This window comes from Arachis ipaensis, chromosome B3 (assembly GCF_059453495.1).
Source record: "Arachis ipaensis isolate K30076 ecotype BB chromosome B3, ASM5945349v1, whole genome shotgun sequence".
Classification (NCBI taxonomy): domain Eukaryota; kingdom Viridiplantae; phylum Streptophyta; class Magnoliopsida; order Fabales; family Fabaceae; genus Arachis; species Arachis ipaensis.
The window spans coordinates 46,774,238-46,789,807 of record NC_142438.1 but is presented as its reverse complement, the minus strand read 5'-3'; the positions used below and the strand labels follow the sequence as shown (position 1 = coordinate 46,789,807).

At 33.9% G+C, this 15,570-nt stretch overlaps 3 protein-coding genes and 1 non-coding gene across 7 annotated transcripts; 3 read left to right on the top strand and 1 right to left on the bottom strand.

Moving 5' to 3' along the window:
• Positions 1-66: 66 nt before the first annotated feature.
• LOC107630397 (Cyclophilin-like peptidyl-prolyl cis-trans isomerase family protein) lies at positions 67-1,419 on the bottom strand. Its single transcript, XM_016333506.3, has 2 exons — positions 330-1,419; positions 67-246 (listed from the first exon to the last, which is right to left on the bottom strand). The coding sequence occupies exons 1-2, from the start codon at positions 1,232-1,234 to the stop codon at positions 144-146; spliced, it is 1,008 nt and encodes a 335-aa protein (XP_016188992.1). The 5' UTR covers positions 1,235-1,419; the 3' UTR covers positions 67-143.
• Positions 1,420-2,023: 604 nt separating this feature from the next.
• TRNAS-GCU (transfer RNA serine (anticodon GCU)) lies at positions 2,024-2,105 on the top strand. The gene has a single exon. It is a non-coding gene; the product is annotated as a tRNA-Ser (tRNA).
• LOC107630398 (Nucleic acid-binding, OB-fold-like protein) lies at positions 2,049-4,689 on the top strand. 2 transcript variants are annotated; one of them, XR_001618274.3, is made up of 5 exons: positions 2,049-2,465; positions 2,607-2,833; positions 2,929-3,029; positions 4,332-4,472; positions 4,585-4,689. XR_001618274.3 is itself a non-coding variant. In XM_016333507.3 (4 exons), the coding sequence occupies exons 1-4, from the start codon at positions 2,226-2,228 to the stop codon at positions 4,412-4,414; spliced, it is 651 nt and encodes a 216-aa protein (XP_016188993.1). In that variant the 5' UTR covers positions 2,068-2,225; the 3' UTR covers positions 4,415-4,574. The 2 variants fall into 2 exon arrangements, 1 of the variants encoding a protein (XP_016188993.1); XM_016333507.3 differs by lacking the exon at positions 4,585-4,689 and having other exon boundaries at positions 2,068-2,465; positions 4,332-4,574.
• A 3,221-nt stretch (positions 4,690-7,910) lies between these two features.
• LOC107630399 (uncharacterized) lies at positions 7,911-11,522 on the top strand. 3 transcript variants are annotated; one of them, XM_088509434.1, is made up of 4 exons: positions 7,911-8,266; positions 8,605-8,726; positions 10,641-10,769; positions 11,111-11,522. In XM_088509434.1, the coding sequence occupies exons 1-4, from the start codon at positions 8,048-8,050 to the stop codon at positions 11,202-11,204; spliced, it is 564 nt and encodes a 187-aa protein (XP_088365560.1). In that variant the 5' UTR covers positions 7,911-8,047; the 3' UTR covers positions 11,205-11,522. The 3 variants fall into 3 exon arrangements, with proteins under 3 accessions (XP_088365560.1, XP_088365559.1, XP_016188995.1); XM_088509433.1 differs by having other exon boundaries at positions 10,626-10,769; positions 11,111-11,507; XM_016333509.3 differs by having other exon boundaries at positions 7,912-8,266; positions 10,596-10,769; positions 11,111-11,507.
• The last annotated feature ends 4,048 nt before the right edge of the window (positions 11,523-15,570 follow it).

Below are 15,570 nucleotides of genomic sequence, written 5' to 3'. Positions count from 1 at the left end.
TGCCCATTGGAATTGGGCTGTAAATCTTTTTCTCCTCATTTTTCTATGGCAGACACTACGATCAGCTTTGATGATAAAGGAGATTGTTATTGAACGATTATATGTTCCCTTACATTGACACTGTAAAATCAACTGAAGATGTGCTAGGCTAATACACCACAGTTTGTAATTATGATTTTTGAATAAGGCCTGTTGAATCCTCTTTCTGCTACAACAGCTCTCTTGTCTCCTATTAGCTTTGCCACCCTGTTACATCAATATTACATATTATAGGGAGAATTAGTGTAATTTACTTATGTTAAATTGCAAAGTCTGTCTGTTTGACTCACCTGAAATAAGGAGAGCTTGTATTCTCTTGTACCGTTTTCACTTGACTAATCCTCTTCACAACCTCCATTCCCTCTACTACTCTTCCAATCACCAGAGTAGAAGAATCCAACTCTGGTGAATCCTTTGTGGCAATGATAAACTCTGTCCCGTTAGGATCAGCTCCAACTTCTTCCTGATCAATCTCCAGCTTCCCTTTTCTTGCAACCAGCTTCAGTTTCGGAGGCGGTTTTGAAGGGTCTCTCACAACAATTCCAACACTCCCAGCAACATTCTTAGCCCCAGAGCATGTCTCATACTGTCTCTCCCACTCCCCAACCAGAGTATCAGCAGCCAAATCACCCCCTGTCCCTTTTGCAATTTCGGCGTCCACCCCATAGGATCTAAGTCCACCATGCTGCACGTAATTTGGCATGATCTTCACAAACTCTTTTCTTCTGTAGCTAATGCCAGCAGCTCCACTCACAATCTTGCTGAACCTATTGACCCCTATTGGAACATCATCTCCATAGAGACCTATGGTAATCCTTCCAACAGGTTCGCCATCAATAGATACATCCAAGAACACTTGCTTGGTTGGTTTTCTTTCGGTGCAGTTAGGAGTGGTGGCATTCAAATTATTCTCTTCTCCTTGTTGATCAATGTTGCTTGTGTTGGTAGTAACAGCAACTTCTTCCTCTGCTCTTGCTTTGGAAACTTCCACTCCCTGAGAACCCAACAGAAGTAGCAAGCAAGAGTTGCCGTAGATTGCGAGATCCCTACGCGATATACTGCATTGCTGTTTGATTGTTGGGAAAGATTTGGATGTGGGTTGGAGATGAAATGGCAAAGGGGTTGGTGCTGAAGAACGGGTTGGAGTGTTGAATGGTTGTGGGGAAGGTAATGATGCTCTTGTGTTTTGTAGCATTTCTATGGTGGTTTTGGCACTGCTTAGGAACTGGTTTATGTTAGTGTCTGCATCAGTTGTAGCAGGTGCAATGAGATTATGGGATTTGGAAAAGTAAAGGGAGGGAGAAGAATAGATAGAATGATGGATACTGAGGAGATTTTGTGGATAAGAAACGTGGAAATGGTTTATGTTTTATGGCAGCTATTTGCTCATAACTTACTCTAAAGGCTAAACCTTGTTCCATATCACACTAAAAATAAGATTAATTTTTCCTCTTGTTAGATAATAAATTAGGAAAGGTGTTCAGTAATTTAAACATTGATTTTAATTAATATATATTATATATATTTTTATAATTAAGATCAATGATTAAAAATATTGATATATTGGTATTTTAAGAATATTTAAAATTCTTTTAAAAAATTAATAATACGTGACATAAGTATTTTGTAATACATTATAATTTAATTGATAGGATGAAGAGAAAAAAATTCTCAAATTTTTAACTTAAAGACAAATAAATTTTTAACTAATTAAAAATGCAAAAATATCCTTAAACTTCTAAAACACGAAATATTTAATTTTTTATATCTAAAATATATGAGAATAGATAAGTCGTCTCAAGAGACTTAGATTAGATGTCTCATTTTTTAAAAAATAAAAGATATTATTGTATTTTAAGAACTTATATATCTTTCAGCTAAAAGACCTATAATCTATTTGTCTTTTTTTTTTAAAAATGATTTATCTGATTTTTCAATCATCAAATTGAAATTAATAAGCCTTGTAGGTGCCAACTTTCCAACCGACGCTTTGGCCGAGTGGTTAAGGCGTGTGCCTGCTAAGTACATGGGGTTTCCCCGCGAGAGTTCGAATCTCTCAGGCGTCGTTCTTTTTATTTTTCATTTTTTTGTGGTTTTGAAACGTAAGGGTTTTAGGGTTTGCTTGGAAGTTGTGTAGGGTTTAAGACAATCGAAATTCAGAGCAAACTACACACTCAACCAAAAAAATGTCGAGCTCCTCCGGTTTCACCTCCATCTCAAGGAAGCTCTATCGTTCTCTTCTCTCCGCCCGAAGCCCCTACACACTCAACCTGCCACGTCACTTCTCCACCACCAACCCCCTTTCTGACTCGGACGAGTCATCCCTCCCTGACTCAGACACATCACCCGATTCTTCCTCTGAACAGCAGCAGCAAAAGTTCTTCGATCGCCCCCTCGAGAATGGCCTCGATGTTGGCATTTACAGGGTCTGGTATTTCGAAATTCTTCTTAGGTTTCACTTAATCATGATTCAATTGGATGAATTAATCAATTAGTTAAGTGATTAATTAATCAATTAATTAATTAGTTATACGTTTGTTTGAATAATGTTGCTTTGTTATTGAAAGGCTATACTGGTGGGTGAGGCTGGGCAGAAGCCGGTTCAGAAGAAGCTGAGGAGTGGGACAGTGATGACTCTGCTGTCAATTGGGACCGGTGGGATCCGCAATAATCGAAGGCCTCTCGAAGGTGAGAAACCCTCTGACTACGCCAACCGGGGCGCCGTTCAGTGGCACCGTGTTTGCATTTATCCCCAGAGGCTTGGAAATCTTGCAATGAAAACTGTTCTTCCAGGGTAAACAATTAACAAACCCTTGTTTGGATATTTACAAATTCTGGCAAAATAATTCTTCTTATGTATAGATGAATTGTTTGTTCATTTGTTGTTAGTTCAATCTTGTATGTGGAGGGAAACTTGGAGACCAAGGTTTTCGCAGATCCAGTCACTGGTCTTGTCCGTCGAGTTAGAGAGGTTGCTGTTCGGAGAAATGGTATTTTCTTTTTCCCATTAGTGCTGGTTTGATTTCTTAAGTAATTCTCTGCTGTTTGTTTCCTAGTTGACTTTGTATTTAATTGCTTCTCTTTGTTCATAAATCCATAGGTCTTTTTGTTTTCTCAGTTTTGACTTTCGTTTCTGTGATGCTTGTATACAGTTTGTCTGTTGCAAATTAGTTAAATGTGGGTAGGTAGCCAGAACTTGGATGATAAAGATGCCTAACCATTTGTGATGTTGTCATTTTGGGCTTGTGGCTCTGTAGTGTAGGGTTGCATTGTTTATATAGTGACTTGTGTCGCTGGCATGGTTTGTTCTGGCTTTCCGAGTTCTACTGAAAAGAAAATGGTCTAGGATTGTTGCTTACGATATTATCTAAACAAGCTAATTGGGTCAAAACTCCCACTCGATGACTATGCAGAAGGTTTTTGTTTTTGTTTCAATGTTCTGTCTTGTACACTAGCTCACAGCTCCTACTTGATACCATACTAACACTTTTATATGTTATTAGAGATTAGGGACCTATATATTGTGAATAGTGTTAGAAAGCTTTCTGCAAATTCGCTGCTACTGAAAAGTGAGATGAAATAAAGTACAGTATCCTTATTGATAGATGATAGAAAATAGGTGGAAAATATAAATGTTAAAATTAGGAATAGGATATTTCATAAATTTTCACCCGATTTATCTTGGTTGAGGGTATAACATAGAAATTTAAAAAAATGAATTCTAGATTCCTTTCATTATGATATGCTAGGAGAATCCATATGTTGTCAGCTTGAAGTGAAAGTGTGTTTGCATTCAACTTCCAACAGTTCTTCATTTCGGTTCTATTGAGCAACTGCCTATTTTCAGCTCAGCAATGTACAACCTACTGTTAATTGTGTATGACATGTTGGAGATTGTCAATGTTAAATACCTAAGGAAAGTGGAAAACTGCACCTTAAAAGCCAGCTTTAATGGGGAAGAACCACTCTTCCCACACTACTGATTTTGAACTTTGGGCACCCCATAGTACCCAAAGTCCCTAACAGTCAATTGATGGATCTAGGAGATATGACAATTTTATGCCTGGTGCATTTCTTGCAACTTCCAGGAACTGAAATCATTGATATGTGTATTGGGTTAATGCTCTTGAACAACTATTTTAAGCCACTTTCTACATACTTTCTTTCAAGTCTTGCCCTTTAGCCGTGGTTGATATGATCCATGATTAAAATGGTAGTTTTCAAATGACAGAAGATTGCGTGAGAACTAATATGAAGATGCTTAATGCAATTCTATTCGTTCTGATACACAGGTCGAATTGTATTCATAAATCAAGGTGGTGATGATGACCAACAGAAACAATATGAATCCACCAGAACTGTTGGTTATTACTAATATAGATGGATGCTGTAGGTACAACGTGGAATTCGCTTGGCAACGGAGAAAATCTCAAGTTTGTTAACTATATTCTGATTTTGATAATTTTTTTAATGCAAAGTTCGAATTGTTGCATGGACATTTGACATTGAATGATTACTGTCCTTAATATGTGCAATGTTATGCAGGGAATCTCAAGGGCTTATGTATGGCATGCTGCTAAACGTGTTATAGTGCAAACATTTCAGTCTATTTTTGCTTTGAATTGGAAGAATGATTCTCTTTATGTGCCATTCTTTTTCATAGTCAATACCTTAATTAAATTTTAACACAAATTAACATTATTGAATGCATTCATGATCTGTATAATAGCATTAATCAAATTGATATGTAGGTTCTTGTTTTCGGACGGTATTAGGTTTTAGCATAACATTTACGTTGACATCACCTTTATTATAAATTAGTAATAAACTAATAATGGTGACTTCAGGGATGATGAATATGATGAGAACAAAGCATGTCACATCTTGGCACATATGTGATATGACATACTAATGCTAATTAAGAGAATTGTTTAAAAGTAGGATGTACCTAACTCCACTCCCTATTATTATAGCATGTATTTTTATGCGAAAGGTGAAAATAGGGAAAATATTCTTTTAGTAGAGATGAAGGTACCTAATACATGCCTGAACGTTGAATTTAAAATGGGCAATGAATCACTTAAGAATACTATGAATCTCCCAACTAATACCCAGATTCGGCAGGTTCATCGAAATCTAAATAAGTAATGCCCCTTTTTCCTTGTTTCTAGATAAGAAAGCAACAATATATCATTTAGAAATTATAAAATGGTATTCGTACATGAATCCGTATGTCCTCATAAATATTATTATGAGGAGTGTTAGGAGCTAGTAATTTTTGTAATTTGTAGCTATTAAGTAATTATTAATTATATTTTTAATGATGTAAAATTTTATTCAATGGTATGAAATTAATCACTCTTCTTTTATTGGTTACATACTAGTTAGAATTTAATAAAATTGTTGGTTCCTAAATTTTTCGTATTATTATTATTATTCGTTTTATTTGGGTAAACATGTTTTATTTTATTATTTTAATTATAATGGGAGTGGGGTGAATATGAGGGGACCGAATCCCTATCTTACGAATTACGATTAGTTAATACAATAGGACCAAAAAGAAAAATAAATAAATAAATAAGTTTCATCACCATAAAGAAAATTACCAGAGTCCCCACCTGCATAACTAAATTCTATTTATCAAGTAAACTCCAAATTAGTTCTTAATGAATTTTAAATTGAATACTTTAATCCTAATAAATTTTTATTTATTAGAAGTCTTTAAAAGTTATTTTTATAAATTAGTCTATCCATTTCTTTCAATTAAATTATTTATTTTTATATTGAATAAATAATTTTTTAAAAAATTTTATTATAAAATAATTAAATTTCTAAAAATATTATATAAAACAAATTAATCTCCTTTAAAACAAAGGAGTGACTAATTTGTCGGACCAATTTAGGATCGATCCTTTATTTTTAATTAAGAAAATTGGAAAAAAAATTAATTTTTTACACATAATTTTTTGTTTTTTTTTCTAAAATAAAATAAAAAATTTTATTATTTTCTCAAACACGATTTTTGGACTTTAATTCCCCAAATACTTTTTCTTGGTATTTGGGCAAGTTCACCGAGTTCCCCAGCAAACTCTATAAAAAATAGCAAGTTCGTCTTACCTCCGACGAATTTTATATATTTTATAGAGTTCGCCGTACCTTTCCCAAACTCTATAATTTTTAAAGTTTTCAAAACACACGTTTTTTAATCCATATCATTGTCTCTAAAAGAGTATATAAATCTACAAACAGTATACAGGAGTATACAAAAATACACAAACAACAAGGAATATTTAACAATAGCAACCATTATTATCGTCTCCAAAAATACACGGATACATCGGAATAAGCCATATTTAACAAGAATTTTTTTAATTAAAAAAAAACTATTTCCCAAAAATAAAATACGACTTATTCTTATGTACTCTTGTAATCTTGTGTATTTTACTTTCTTGGGAAATAATCTCGCTACGTTACCAACAATATTTCTGCCAACTTCTGCCAACTCTGGTTTATGACTGTGTTTAATAGAAGTGTCTTTATTGATGTGTCTAATAAAAATATTATTTTAGGATTGTATCTAATAGAAGTGTCTTTATAGATGTATTTCCTGGATGTGTCTCTTTATACATGTGTTTAAAATATAATAATTAATTATTATTAGCAATAAGTTGGCAGATAATATATTGGTACCTATACTTTTTTCTTTGGGAAATAGTTTTTTTGGGAAATAAGTCATATAAACTATCCAAAAAATAAGACGTATTTTATTTTTGGAAAATAGATTTTTTTTAATTTTTAATTAAAAAAATCTTTGTTAAATATGGCTTATTCCGGTGTACCCGTGTATTTTTGGAGACGATAATAATGATTGTCATTGTTAAATATGGCTTACTTTTTCTAATTTATAATTAAAAAAATTCTGAAAGAAGCCATGCTTGTTGTGTGTATTTTCGTGTACTCCTATATACTGTTTGTAGATCTATATACTCTTTTAGAGATGATGATATGGATTAAAAAACGTGCATTTTGAAAACTTTAAGGGAGTTCGGGGGAGGATACGGCGAACTCTATACAAATTTTTATAGAGTTCGCCGGGATAAGGCGAACTTGCTAATTTTTATAGAGTTCGCCGGATCTAACGAACTTGTCCAAATGTCAAAAAAAAATTTGAGGAATTAAAGTCCAAAAATCATGTTTAAGAAATAATAAAATTTTTTAGTTTATTTTAAAAAAAAACCCTATAAATTTTATATATACGTTAGACATATAACTATTCACATACCTCTTTTATTATCTTAAATTTTTAAGATAAATAATTTTATAATATAGTATCAAACATATTCGATCTAATATTGTTGAATCACTTGCCTATAAAAATTTATATTCCAAATAATTATTTTTGGACGTAAAAAGAGTTTATTATAAATTTTATAATTTTCAAAAATAAAGTATCTAAAGAATTTGTAAATATAATACATCCTTAACCCTGTGACCTAATTTTTGGGCTGAGATAGGTCTCTTTATTTAATCTTAATTATAATAGTATAATCTTTTTTACCTATATATTTATATGAATCACGATGCACATAATTAAAGCTTTCACTTTTTCGTTTGTAATTCCAGAAATGTGAGAAAAGGGTGTCCATGTATTCATGAGCAAGTACAAATAAGAGACACACATGTAATTTTATACATGTCTTAGGTACCCGACCTTATCATATCATCATCATGATCCACTTTCTATTATAAATATTTTATAGGAACATAACACGCATAAGTAATTAATAGAGCAACCACTTTGTCCTATGTGCTTTGTATGCCTTGTGTTGTGGGCTAATTAATTTGGAGGAAATCAACGTCACAATAATAAATGTCACATTAAATTTTCTTCTAAAGAGAGAAAGAGAGAGAAACTTCTCCCAGCTCTGTTCATTGTTCATCATGTCTTAAATAACATCCACACATACATAAAGAAGAAAGAAGAAAACAAGAGAGAATAATAATAATAATGGATGTGAGGAAGGTGGTGGTGGTGGTGGAAGAGGTGGAAGCAGCTAGAACTGCACTTCAATGGGCACTTCACAACATCATTCGCTATGGTGACATAATCACACTCCTCCATCTCTACCCTTTCACTTCTAAATCTAAATCCAAGTCTCGTCTTCTTAGACTCAAAGGATTTCATTTAGCACTTTCATTCCAAGATATATGTAACAAATTCTCAAATGTAAGCACTTTTTTCCACTTTCTTCCTGTTTAGACATTTAGGCTTTCGTTTACTTTAATTTGTATTTTCATTTTTTCCCTTTATTTTCGATATTTTTTATTTTTTAAATTTTGTGAAATTCTTTATTTTTACACTGAAAATGGAAATATAAATTGCCCATTTAGATTAAATATTATATTAACATTAAAATGTTAATGTTACTATATTGGATATATTTTAAGAATGAAGAAATTATTATTAGTTTGTTTTGTTACAATTTGTTTGGCTTACTAAATATTGTGGTTGTTCAAATTAATGGTTATGTGTGTTTATAATCTTATATAGGATTGTGTTAACAGACAAAGGTTGAGATTGTTGTGACGCAAGAGAACAAGGAAGGGATGAAGATTGTGGGAACTGTAAGAGACATTGGAGCCTCAATGCTTGTGGTTGGACTCCATGATCAGAGTTTTCTTTACAAGTAAGTCCAATTAATTAATGTCTAAGGTTTTGGATAATCAGTTTCAAGAGTCTTCATATTATTGGAATTGTTAGCATTGAATCAAATATGATATAGTTGCATATGGGGTCTTGGTGTGCTTGAATACACTGGAGTTGGCTCCAGAGAAAGAAATTTTGAAATTGAATAATATGGAAATTGTCAACTTTTTTATCAAGTACTTTTTACATTTGTGAAAGTCAAGTTTGGATCTATGTTTTTATCTATTGACAATCGAAATTTATACACGAATAATCACATAAAACTTTTTATTTAGAAACATCCATTCCTATAGCTCAACTTGTACCTGAAATTTCTGGGGAATTTTACCCTTTAATTATTCATCACTTGTATCATTCTTTATTAGTGTATTAAGAAAAATGTTTGGTTGAACATCTATATTATTATATTTTCTATTTTCTATTGACACTTGTATATTTTATCATTTGTATTAATGGACTTTTACATTAGTACTGATTCTCACATATTTAGATTTTGAACTATATTATGTCTTAAATTAACCCTAATTTTTAAATACTCAAATAAACTCTATATATCTTTCAATCTTTTATGTATTTGATAATTGATAAGACATGATAAGTGGGACATTGGGTGAATTGTCTATATTTGTATTGTGATCCTTAAACCTAGAAAAGGACCATGGCCATGCCATTGGCATTGTCAGAAACTGGTCTTTTGAAAAACTTTGCCACTTGCACGTGCCTTCTTAATGGCCATACAAAGAAAAACCTAAAAAGCATTTGGGCTCCACTTTGGTATGGGCTATAGCCCCATATTATTTCTTTTAAAATATTAATTTTTTTTAGGGAAGGCAATAGATGTGCAGATTGCTTGGCGCGCAAAGTTTGAATCTAGACCCGAGATTTCACTTTTGGGATACTCCTCCTAGAGAGGTGCTTAGATTATTAGTAGATGATAAACAAGGGGCATCTCTGCCTCGTTTAATCTCAGTGTAGTTATTTTTTTTTGGACTCTGCCCTGTCTTAATATAAAAAAAAATGTTTTTTTTTTAATTTAAAACTTAGAATTTAATTTTTTTTAGTATTTATAGCCAATTTGAATTAGTAAATTGGCTAGAGCACTCATTCGTTTAAACAAATATCGAGAGTTCAAATCTTATATTATGCATGCAGTAATTCAGTGGTCAATAAATAAGAAATAAAAAAATATTTAAATATCTATAATTTGTAAACACCAAAAACAATTTAAGAATAAAATCTAACAATACAATTGATTGGAATAGATGTCAAATTAAAATTTATAAGAGCAATAAAAGTTTACAAGGTATATGATATTAAACTATTTGTTAGTTATGCATAATGGAGCCAAGAAAGCTCCAAAATTAATGTTATCAATACAGGAAATTGCCAAATTGGCAAACATAAGGATAAGCTATTAACAGGGTTGAAAGTTGAAACAGAACCTTTCAACTACACTTAACTTTTCTTTTTTTAGTGAGAGATTAGAGATTTTGTATCACAGATAGCACTTTCGGTAACAGTGTGATTCAAGAACCCTAACTCTACTCATCCATTCATTTTAGTTTGTGTCTTAATCAGATAGCTAATGCATTGAATTTTAGGTGCATTATACTTTTATTATTTTAAGTTAAAAATGACAAAAAAATCCTCTAAAAAATACTGTTTGATAATTTTTGTCAAACAAATATTATTTTTTAGGAGTTATTTTGTCATTCTTTGGTTTTTAAAATTATTTTCTTAACCTTTCGGATACATTTTTATATCTAATTTACTCTTTTTTAACTAAACCTTTTTATTAATATCATAATTGAAAGAAGTTTGTTTCTTATTATTTCTTGAACTTGCATAGATTGGCAATGGGGAATAACAACATATCCAGGTACTTCAATTGCAGAGTGATTGCCATAAATCAGCCTCCAATAATGTCCCCACAGACTCATCAAAGTCCCATGGTTTCATCACTTGGTGTCTTAGACACTTCAGCTAACATGGATTTCTCACATATTCACATCTCTGGATTGCAGTTAGTTCCTCCAAAATCTACCTTCATACTATTTCTTGGCACTTTTATTTTTTTATTTAATTTTGACTGTGTAAAAGATTATAATACATATATTTAATTACGTATTATTATGTCAGTAGATAACTTTTTTTTACATCTATTTTATAAATAATTATTTAAAAAATAAATATAAATGAATGCTGGTATAAAATTATTACACTATTTTTTTTTTTCAAATTAATTACCTATCAACCACCTAATAAAACAATCTTCAATTCTAAGTTTGTTAGTGCTGACATTACAATATAATAAAAAATATTAAGGGATGTTTTTGTAGTAATATTTTTAGATATGTATTGCAGAGTTCCAGATACCCCTTCACCGAAAGTGAAATATCAGATTTGCCCTGACCCGACTGCAATTATTTGGAGATTAAAGAAGTCAAGGAGAAGGTAAAAGTAGGATGGTCAACAGTCAACACCTCCATCTCTTGCTGGAAGCTGACTTAAGTCAATTTGTTACTAAAAATATATATATTAAGAAGGTTCTACAAACAATTGGAGTTTTGAAATTTGGGCTACTCTTTTCTTTTCTTTTTTCTTTTTTATTCAATCGTAGATGGTAGATAATAGATAGTAGATACATACAAATGAAAAGTGCAATTGGCACGCGCAATAAAACATAGTTTGGTTGTTTGTATTGAAAATTTTCTAATTGTATAAACGATCTTGTCGTAACATTACCAAACAAAGCAGTATATAATGGAAGAAAAAAGAGTAGGAAATTATTCCTAGAGAGTAGAGAGTTCCAAGCAATAGAGAAAGGCCCAAGGCTCCTTATAGTATAGGAAAAATTTTTAAGTCACCGGTGTTTCAGTTGTTTTAACCGTTGATATCAATTAATATATATTATATATATTTTTTATAATTCAAATCAACGGTTAAAACAACTGGAACACCAGTGTTCTCGATACATTTGAAACTCTTCCTATAGACGCAATATGCGATTGAAAGCTCTTTTTTGGCAGGTTTCATGATTTGCTAATCCGATCTTGTCAGTTGGCTTATATTAGGCTACCGACTGAGACGATGGCTTGAAAGCCGGGTAGAAATAAGACCAATCGAAAACCTTGGAAGCAACAAATCGTGGGGCGTAAGCTGTTGAATAAGCTATAGGTCTTGAGGCAGATGTGGCATCTTCTGAACCACCGTAGTTAGGGGGAAAAAGCTCATCTTTTTTCAATGCAACCAGAGGGCTCTTAGTACGCTAACGCTACTACCTGCCCAGTAAGAGGATTTTTTAGGTTTATGTCGTCAAAAGAAAGGGCTTCCCTATCAACACAAAGAATAAATAAAATAAGGATTGGATTTCATCAAGAAAAGACAAAAACCGCATTGAGTGGGGCCTGCCTTAAAATAAAATAGCCCTTACAGAGCTTCTCTATCAAGAGCTGCTAGTTGGTGGTTGAGGAGTAATAGGTTCCACATAAGCTACATTTCGTGGGAGAGGCACCTTTGCAGTACTTCCGAACTTGTCTTTCATCTATAGACATTGGGTCGCTAAAGCCAATAGTTCGGTGCCCGAATACTCATCTTTGGTTGCAGCTTCGGCTGAAGCCTCTACTTCATCCTTCCTCACCATCCTCGACTACTGGTCGGGCAACGATTCCGGTTAAAAATTTCGCCTTTACCTACCCACCGATTCTTTTGAGAAGAATGAATTCAGAAGCCACACAATACTAAAGAGCGCACCGCAGCTCGCAACGCAATAGCGCCCTCCCTTTCCTTAACGCTATAACCGCGCTCTCGCATGGGCTGCTTGCTCTGCTGTTCGCGCGGTTCCTGCCTTCGCTGCTTCTAGCACTGTGCCTAATAAAGCACAGAGCTTCTCTTTTTATGGCTCACATTCATTAAGAAAATTGGTGGATACCTCGGTTAGTTTTTTGGGACCATGTCCCATCAGTGAGGGACCTCTCAACCGGTTGGTTTCAGAATGCCTATACATGTCATGTGTCACATAAACGGGGTACAAGGACCCCGTGGGCTTGAGAGCCTGATATGAATCCCAATTTGATTCATATGATTTGAGTTTCCATTATTGAACTTTTATTCTATGTCAGGATTGATGGTGAGAGCTTAAAGTCATATACGTTGCATTGGCCAATCGTTGGCAGGAGTATGAACCCCTTATAAGTTACTATAGTGATAATGGAGTCCAACTTCTTGCTTGTGGTACACCATCTAAGGTATCTCTTTTAAAAGCATTTGGCAACTTGTCCATCCAAAGCTCTAGGAATAGAGTCAGAGAAGTCTATCTAATGGATGGAATCGATTAAGATTTGATCCAGTGCTCTTTCTGACTTCAAACTATTGGCTGGGAAAACTATAAATAATGGCATGTTGTGTATAGAGTTCACGGGAAGGAAGATTGCTTTCGCCTATTAGAGCAGAGGACATCAAACCAAGAAAAATTCCTAGATGATTTTGATTGACATTTCGGGCTTCAGGTATTCACAAGATTCCTCCGGGCTTTCACGCCTTAGGCCAACAACTCTAATCACTGACTGACAAATCCCCTTCTACTTAATTGAATGTCAATGTTTTCTTTCAATTGTTGGCTACTGTTGTTGAAGAGGTTTCTCCTGCAATGGATATTGACCGATCTACTTCATTTGTTTAAGTGGAAAGCTAGGGATCACAAATTCTTTCGCTTTTGGCCTTTGCCAGAGGTCAAATTGATCCTTCCTATATTCGCATGCCAGAAGGTTAGGATAGCTGAAAAGAAGTCCGTTACTCTCTAGTTTCAACCATTGGCAGGTAGGCCAGGGACTAACTTTAAGCTAGTCAAAAGGTTGATGCAAAGGAAGTACTAGTTCTTCCGTTTTCTATTGTTGCGTAAAATCCTCTTCTTTGTCCGATATGGTAGCCAAGGCATAAGAGCTATAAGCTAACTAAAGAAAGCTAGTAATCAGACTTCGTTCCTGTCTTTCCGTGGGGAAATCCTTATAAGATAAGAAAATAAAATCCTTTACCTTTGCTTACTCGCTTTCCCCTCCTTCGATTGATTGATAAGCTAGCGAGGAAGTTTAAAGATCAACCCTCTTCTCCCCTCAGATAAGGTAGTAAAGGCGGCCAGGAATTCTAAAATCATATAGAAAAGAAGATTCTACTTTACCTGGCTTAGCTTATTCTACTTCTGAATCCGGAGAAGATCAAGAAGAGAAGCCCGGGTATATAGACCTATAGCCCCCACCTACTTTCTTTTTCGAGTTAGCTAACACTACGCACTAAGCCACCATGGGCAGACGACCTCCTATCTTCTCTCGCTTCAAGCGCTAAGCTGACTTAACTTCAAAGAGTTTGCAGGGGAAATACAATAGCAATTCAATCCGCTACTTAATGGACTGCTTAAGGTGAAGAGGCATTCCCCGAGTCCACAGAAATGTTAGCTGCTATCGAATCTGCTGATTCTTTAGTTAGTTCACGGATAAAGGAGATGATTATCTTATAATAAGGCATTGACTCAGCCTTTAGATCAGTATCTTCATCTAAATAGTTAACTCGGGCTCTCACCTATCTTAGCCTTGTCGGGATTGGTAAGACGTACTTAGACTGATACTTCTGGGACTGCTTATGGGTCAACTTTCAATGAATTCAATCCGATCTGATTTTCCCTTTTAAAACCATAAGTCAAACTGAGGATAAGGTTGCGCAACTGTTGAAGAGTCTGTTGAAGTTTCATATCTTTCCTTTGCTCACCTCACTCGCTTATTGGACAGTTAATACTGACGGCTTGAAGTGATAGTTAGAGGTACTTTTCTCAACTACAAACCCTACATTCAGAGAAGTTAATAAAGATATGGATTCTTTTCCCTACATCTTTCTACTTCTTCTTTGAATATTGACATGACTCAATCTCACAAATGAAAAGTCTAGCCTACGAAATTTTCTCTAGGTGCTAAAGGAGAATCTTCATTGATAGTCCCCTGATTAGTGAATAGATGGGCAAAGCTCAATTGCAACTTCATCAAATAATAGAGCTGTGTGTAAGCCTTTAGACTTGCTTTAAGGAATTCCAAAGACTGAGTCTGACTTTTATTCTCAAGTACGAGCTTTTGCCCTAAGAGAAAAGACTATCAATCTCTGACTTCCTCTTCTCTTAGGCTTCAGTCCCCTATAACTGCTAAGTCTAATTCCATACTTGACTAACTTTCTACATCCGGACTTGAAGAGATAGAAAATCGAATCCGATCGAGCTTGTATTAGAGGAAACTTGCAGCTCAATCTCCTTAGGTGGGGAAGCTTCTATCAACAAAAGAGAAAGAAGAAGAAAGACTGCTTGTTGGTCATACTTGCTTGCCTGAATCAAGGTGGATTTTCAACAAGAGTCCAAGAGATGACCTAGTCGACCTAGGTTCGGAAACTTCAGTCCACACGATCCAAAGAGTCGATCCGCAGCTAATTCGACTTAGGGAGCATGTTAGAAGCTCCCACCAATTAGTTCAAGTGGTAAACTATATGCTTCTTAATATTCTGTATTTGAGTTCCAATCTTGACTAATAGACCAAGTATTGAATAGGAACCTTTTAATGTTGTGTGTGTGGGTCTGTAGTGTAAGTGTGTTGTGGTATTATAATACCTAAAATTGAGAGTTGTCTAATCTAAAAATAGATTTAAGAGGAGGCAAGTAGTGGCTCTTGACCCTCCAATAAATTTTAAATTCATGAGGTTATAATAAATGTATTATATAGAGTAAAATTTAATAGTATAGTAATAATAAAAAGAGTTATTATTCATCATGTATTAGAGTTTAAATTTCTCTA

Coding starts and splice junctions, on each gene's coding strand:
- LOC107630398 (XM_016333507.3), top strand. CDS start 2,226: ATGTCGAGCTCCTCCGGTTTCACCTCCATCTCAAGGAAGCTCTATCGT. Junction 2,466..2,606: donor TCGATGTTGGCATTTACAGG/GTCTGGTATTTC, acceptor TGTTATTGAAAG/GCTATACTGGTGGGTGAGGC. Junction 2,834..2,928: donor ATGAAAACTGTTCTTCCAGG/GTAAACAATTAA, acceptor ATTTGTTGTTAG/TTCAATCTTGTATGTGGAGG.
- LOC107630399 (XM_016333509.3), top strand. CDS start 8,048: ATGGATGTGAGGAAGGTGGTGGTGGTGGTGGAAGAGGTGGAAGCAGCT. Junction 8,267..8,604: donor TATGTAACAAATTCTCAAAT/GTAAGCACTTTT, acceptor TTGTGTTAACAG/ACAAAGGTTGAGATTGTTGT. Junction 8,727..10,595: donor GATCAGAGTTTTCTTTACAA/GTAAGTCCAATT, acceptor GAACTTGCATAG/ATTGGCAATGGGGAATAACA.
- LOC107630397 (XM_016333506.3), bottom strand. CDS start 1,234: ATGCTACAAAACACAAGAGCATCATTACCTTCCCCACAACCATTCAAC. Junction 247..329: donor ACAAGCTCTCCTTATTTCAG/GTGAGTCAAACA, acceptor TTGATGTAACAG/GGTGGCAAAGCTAATAGGAG.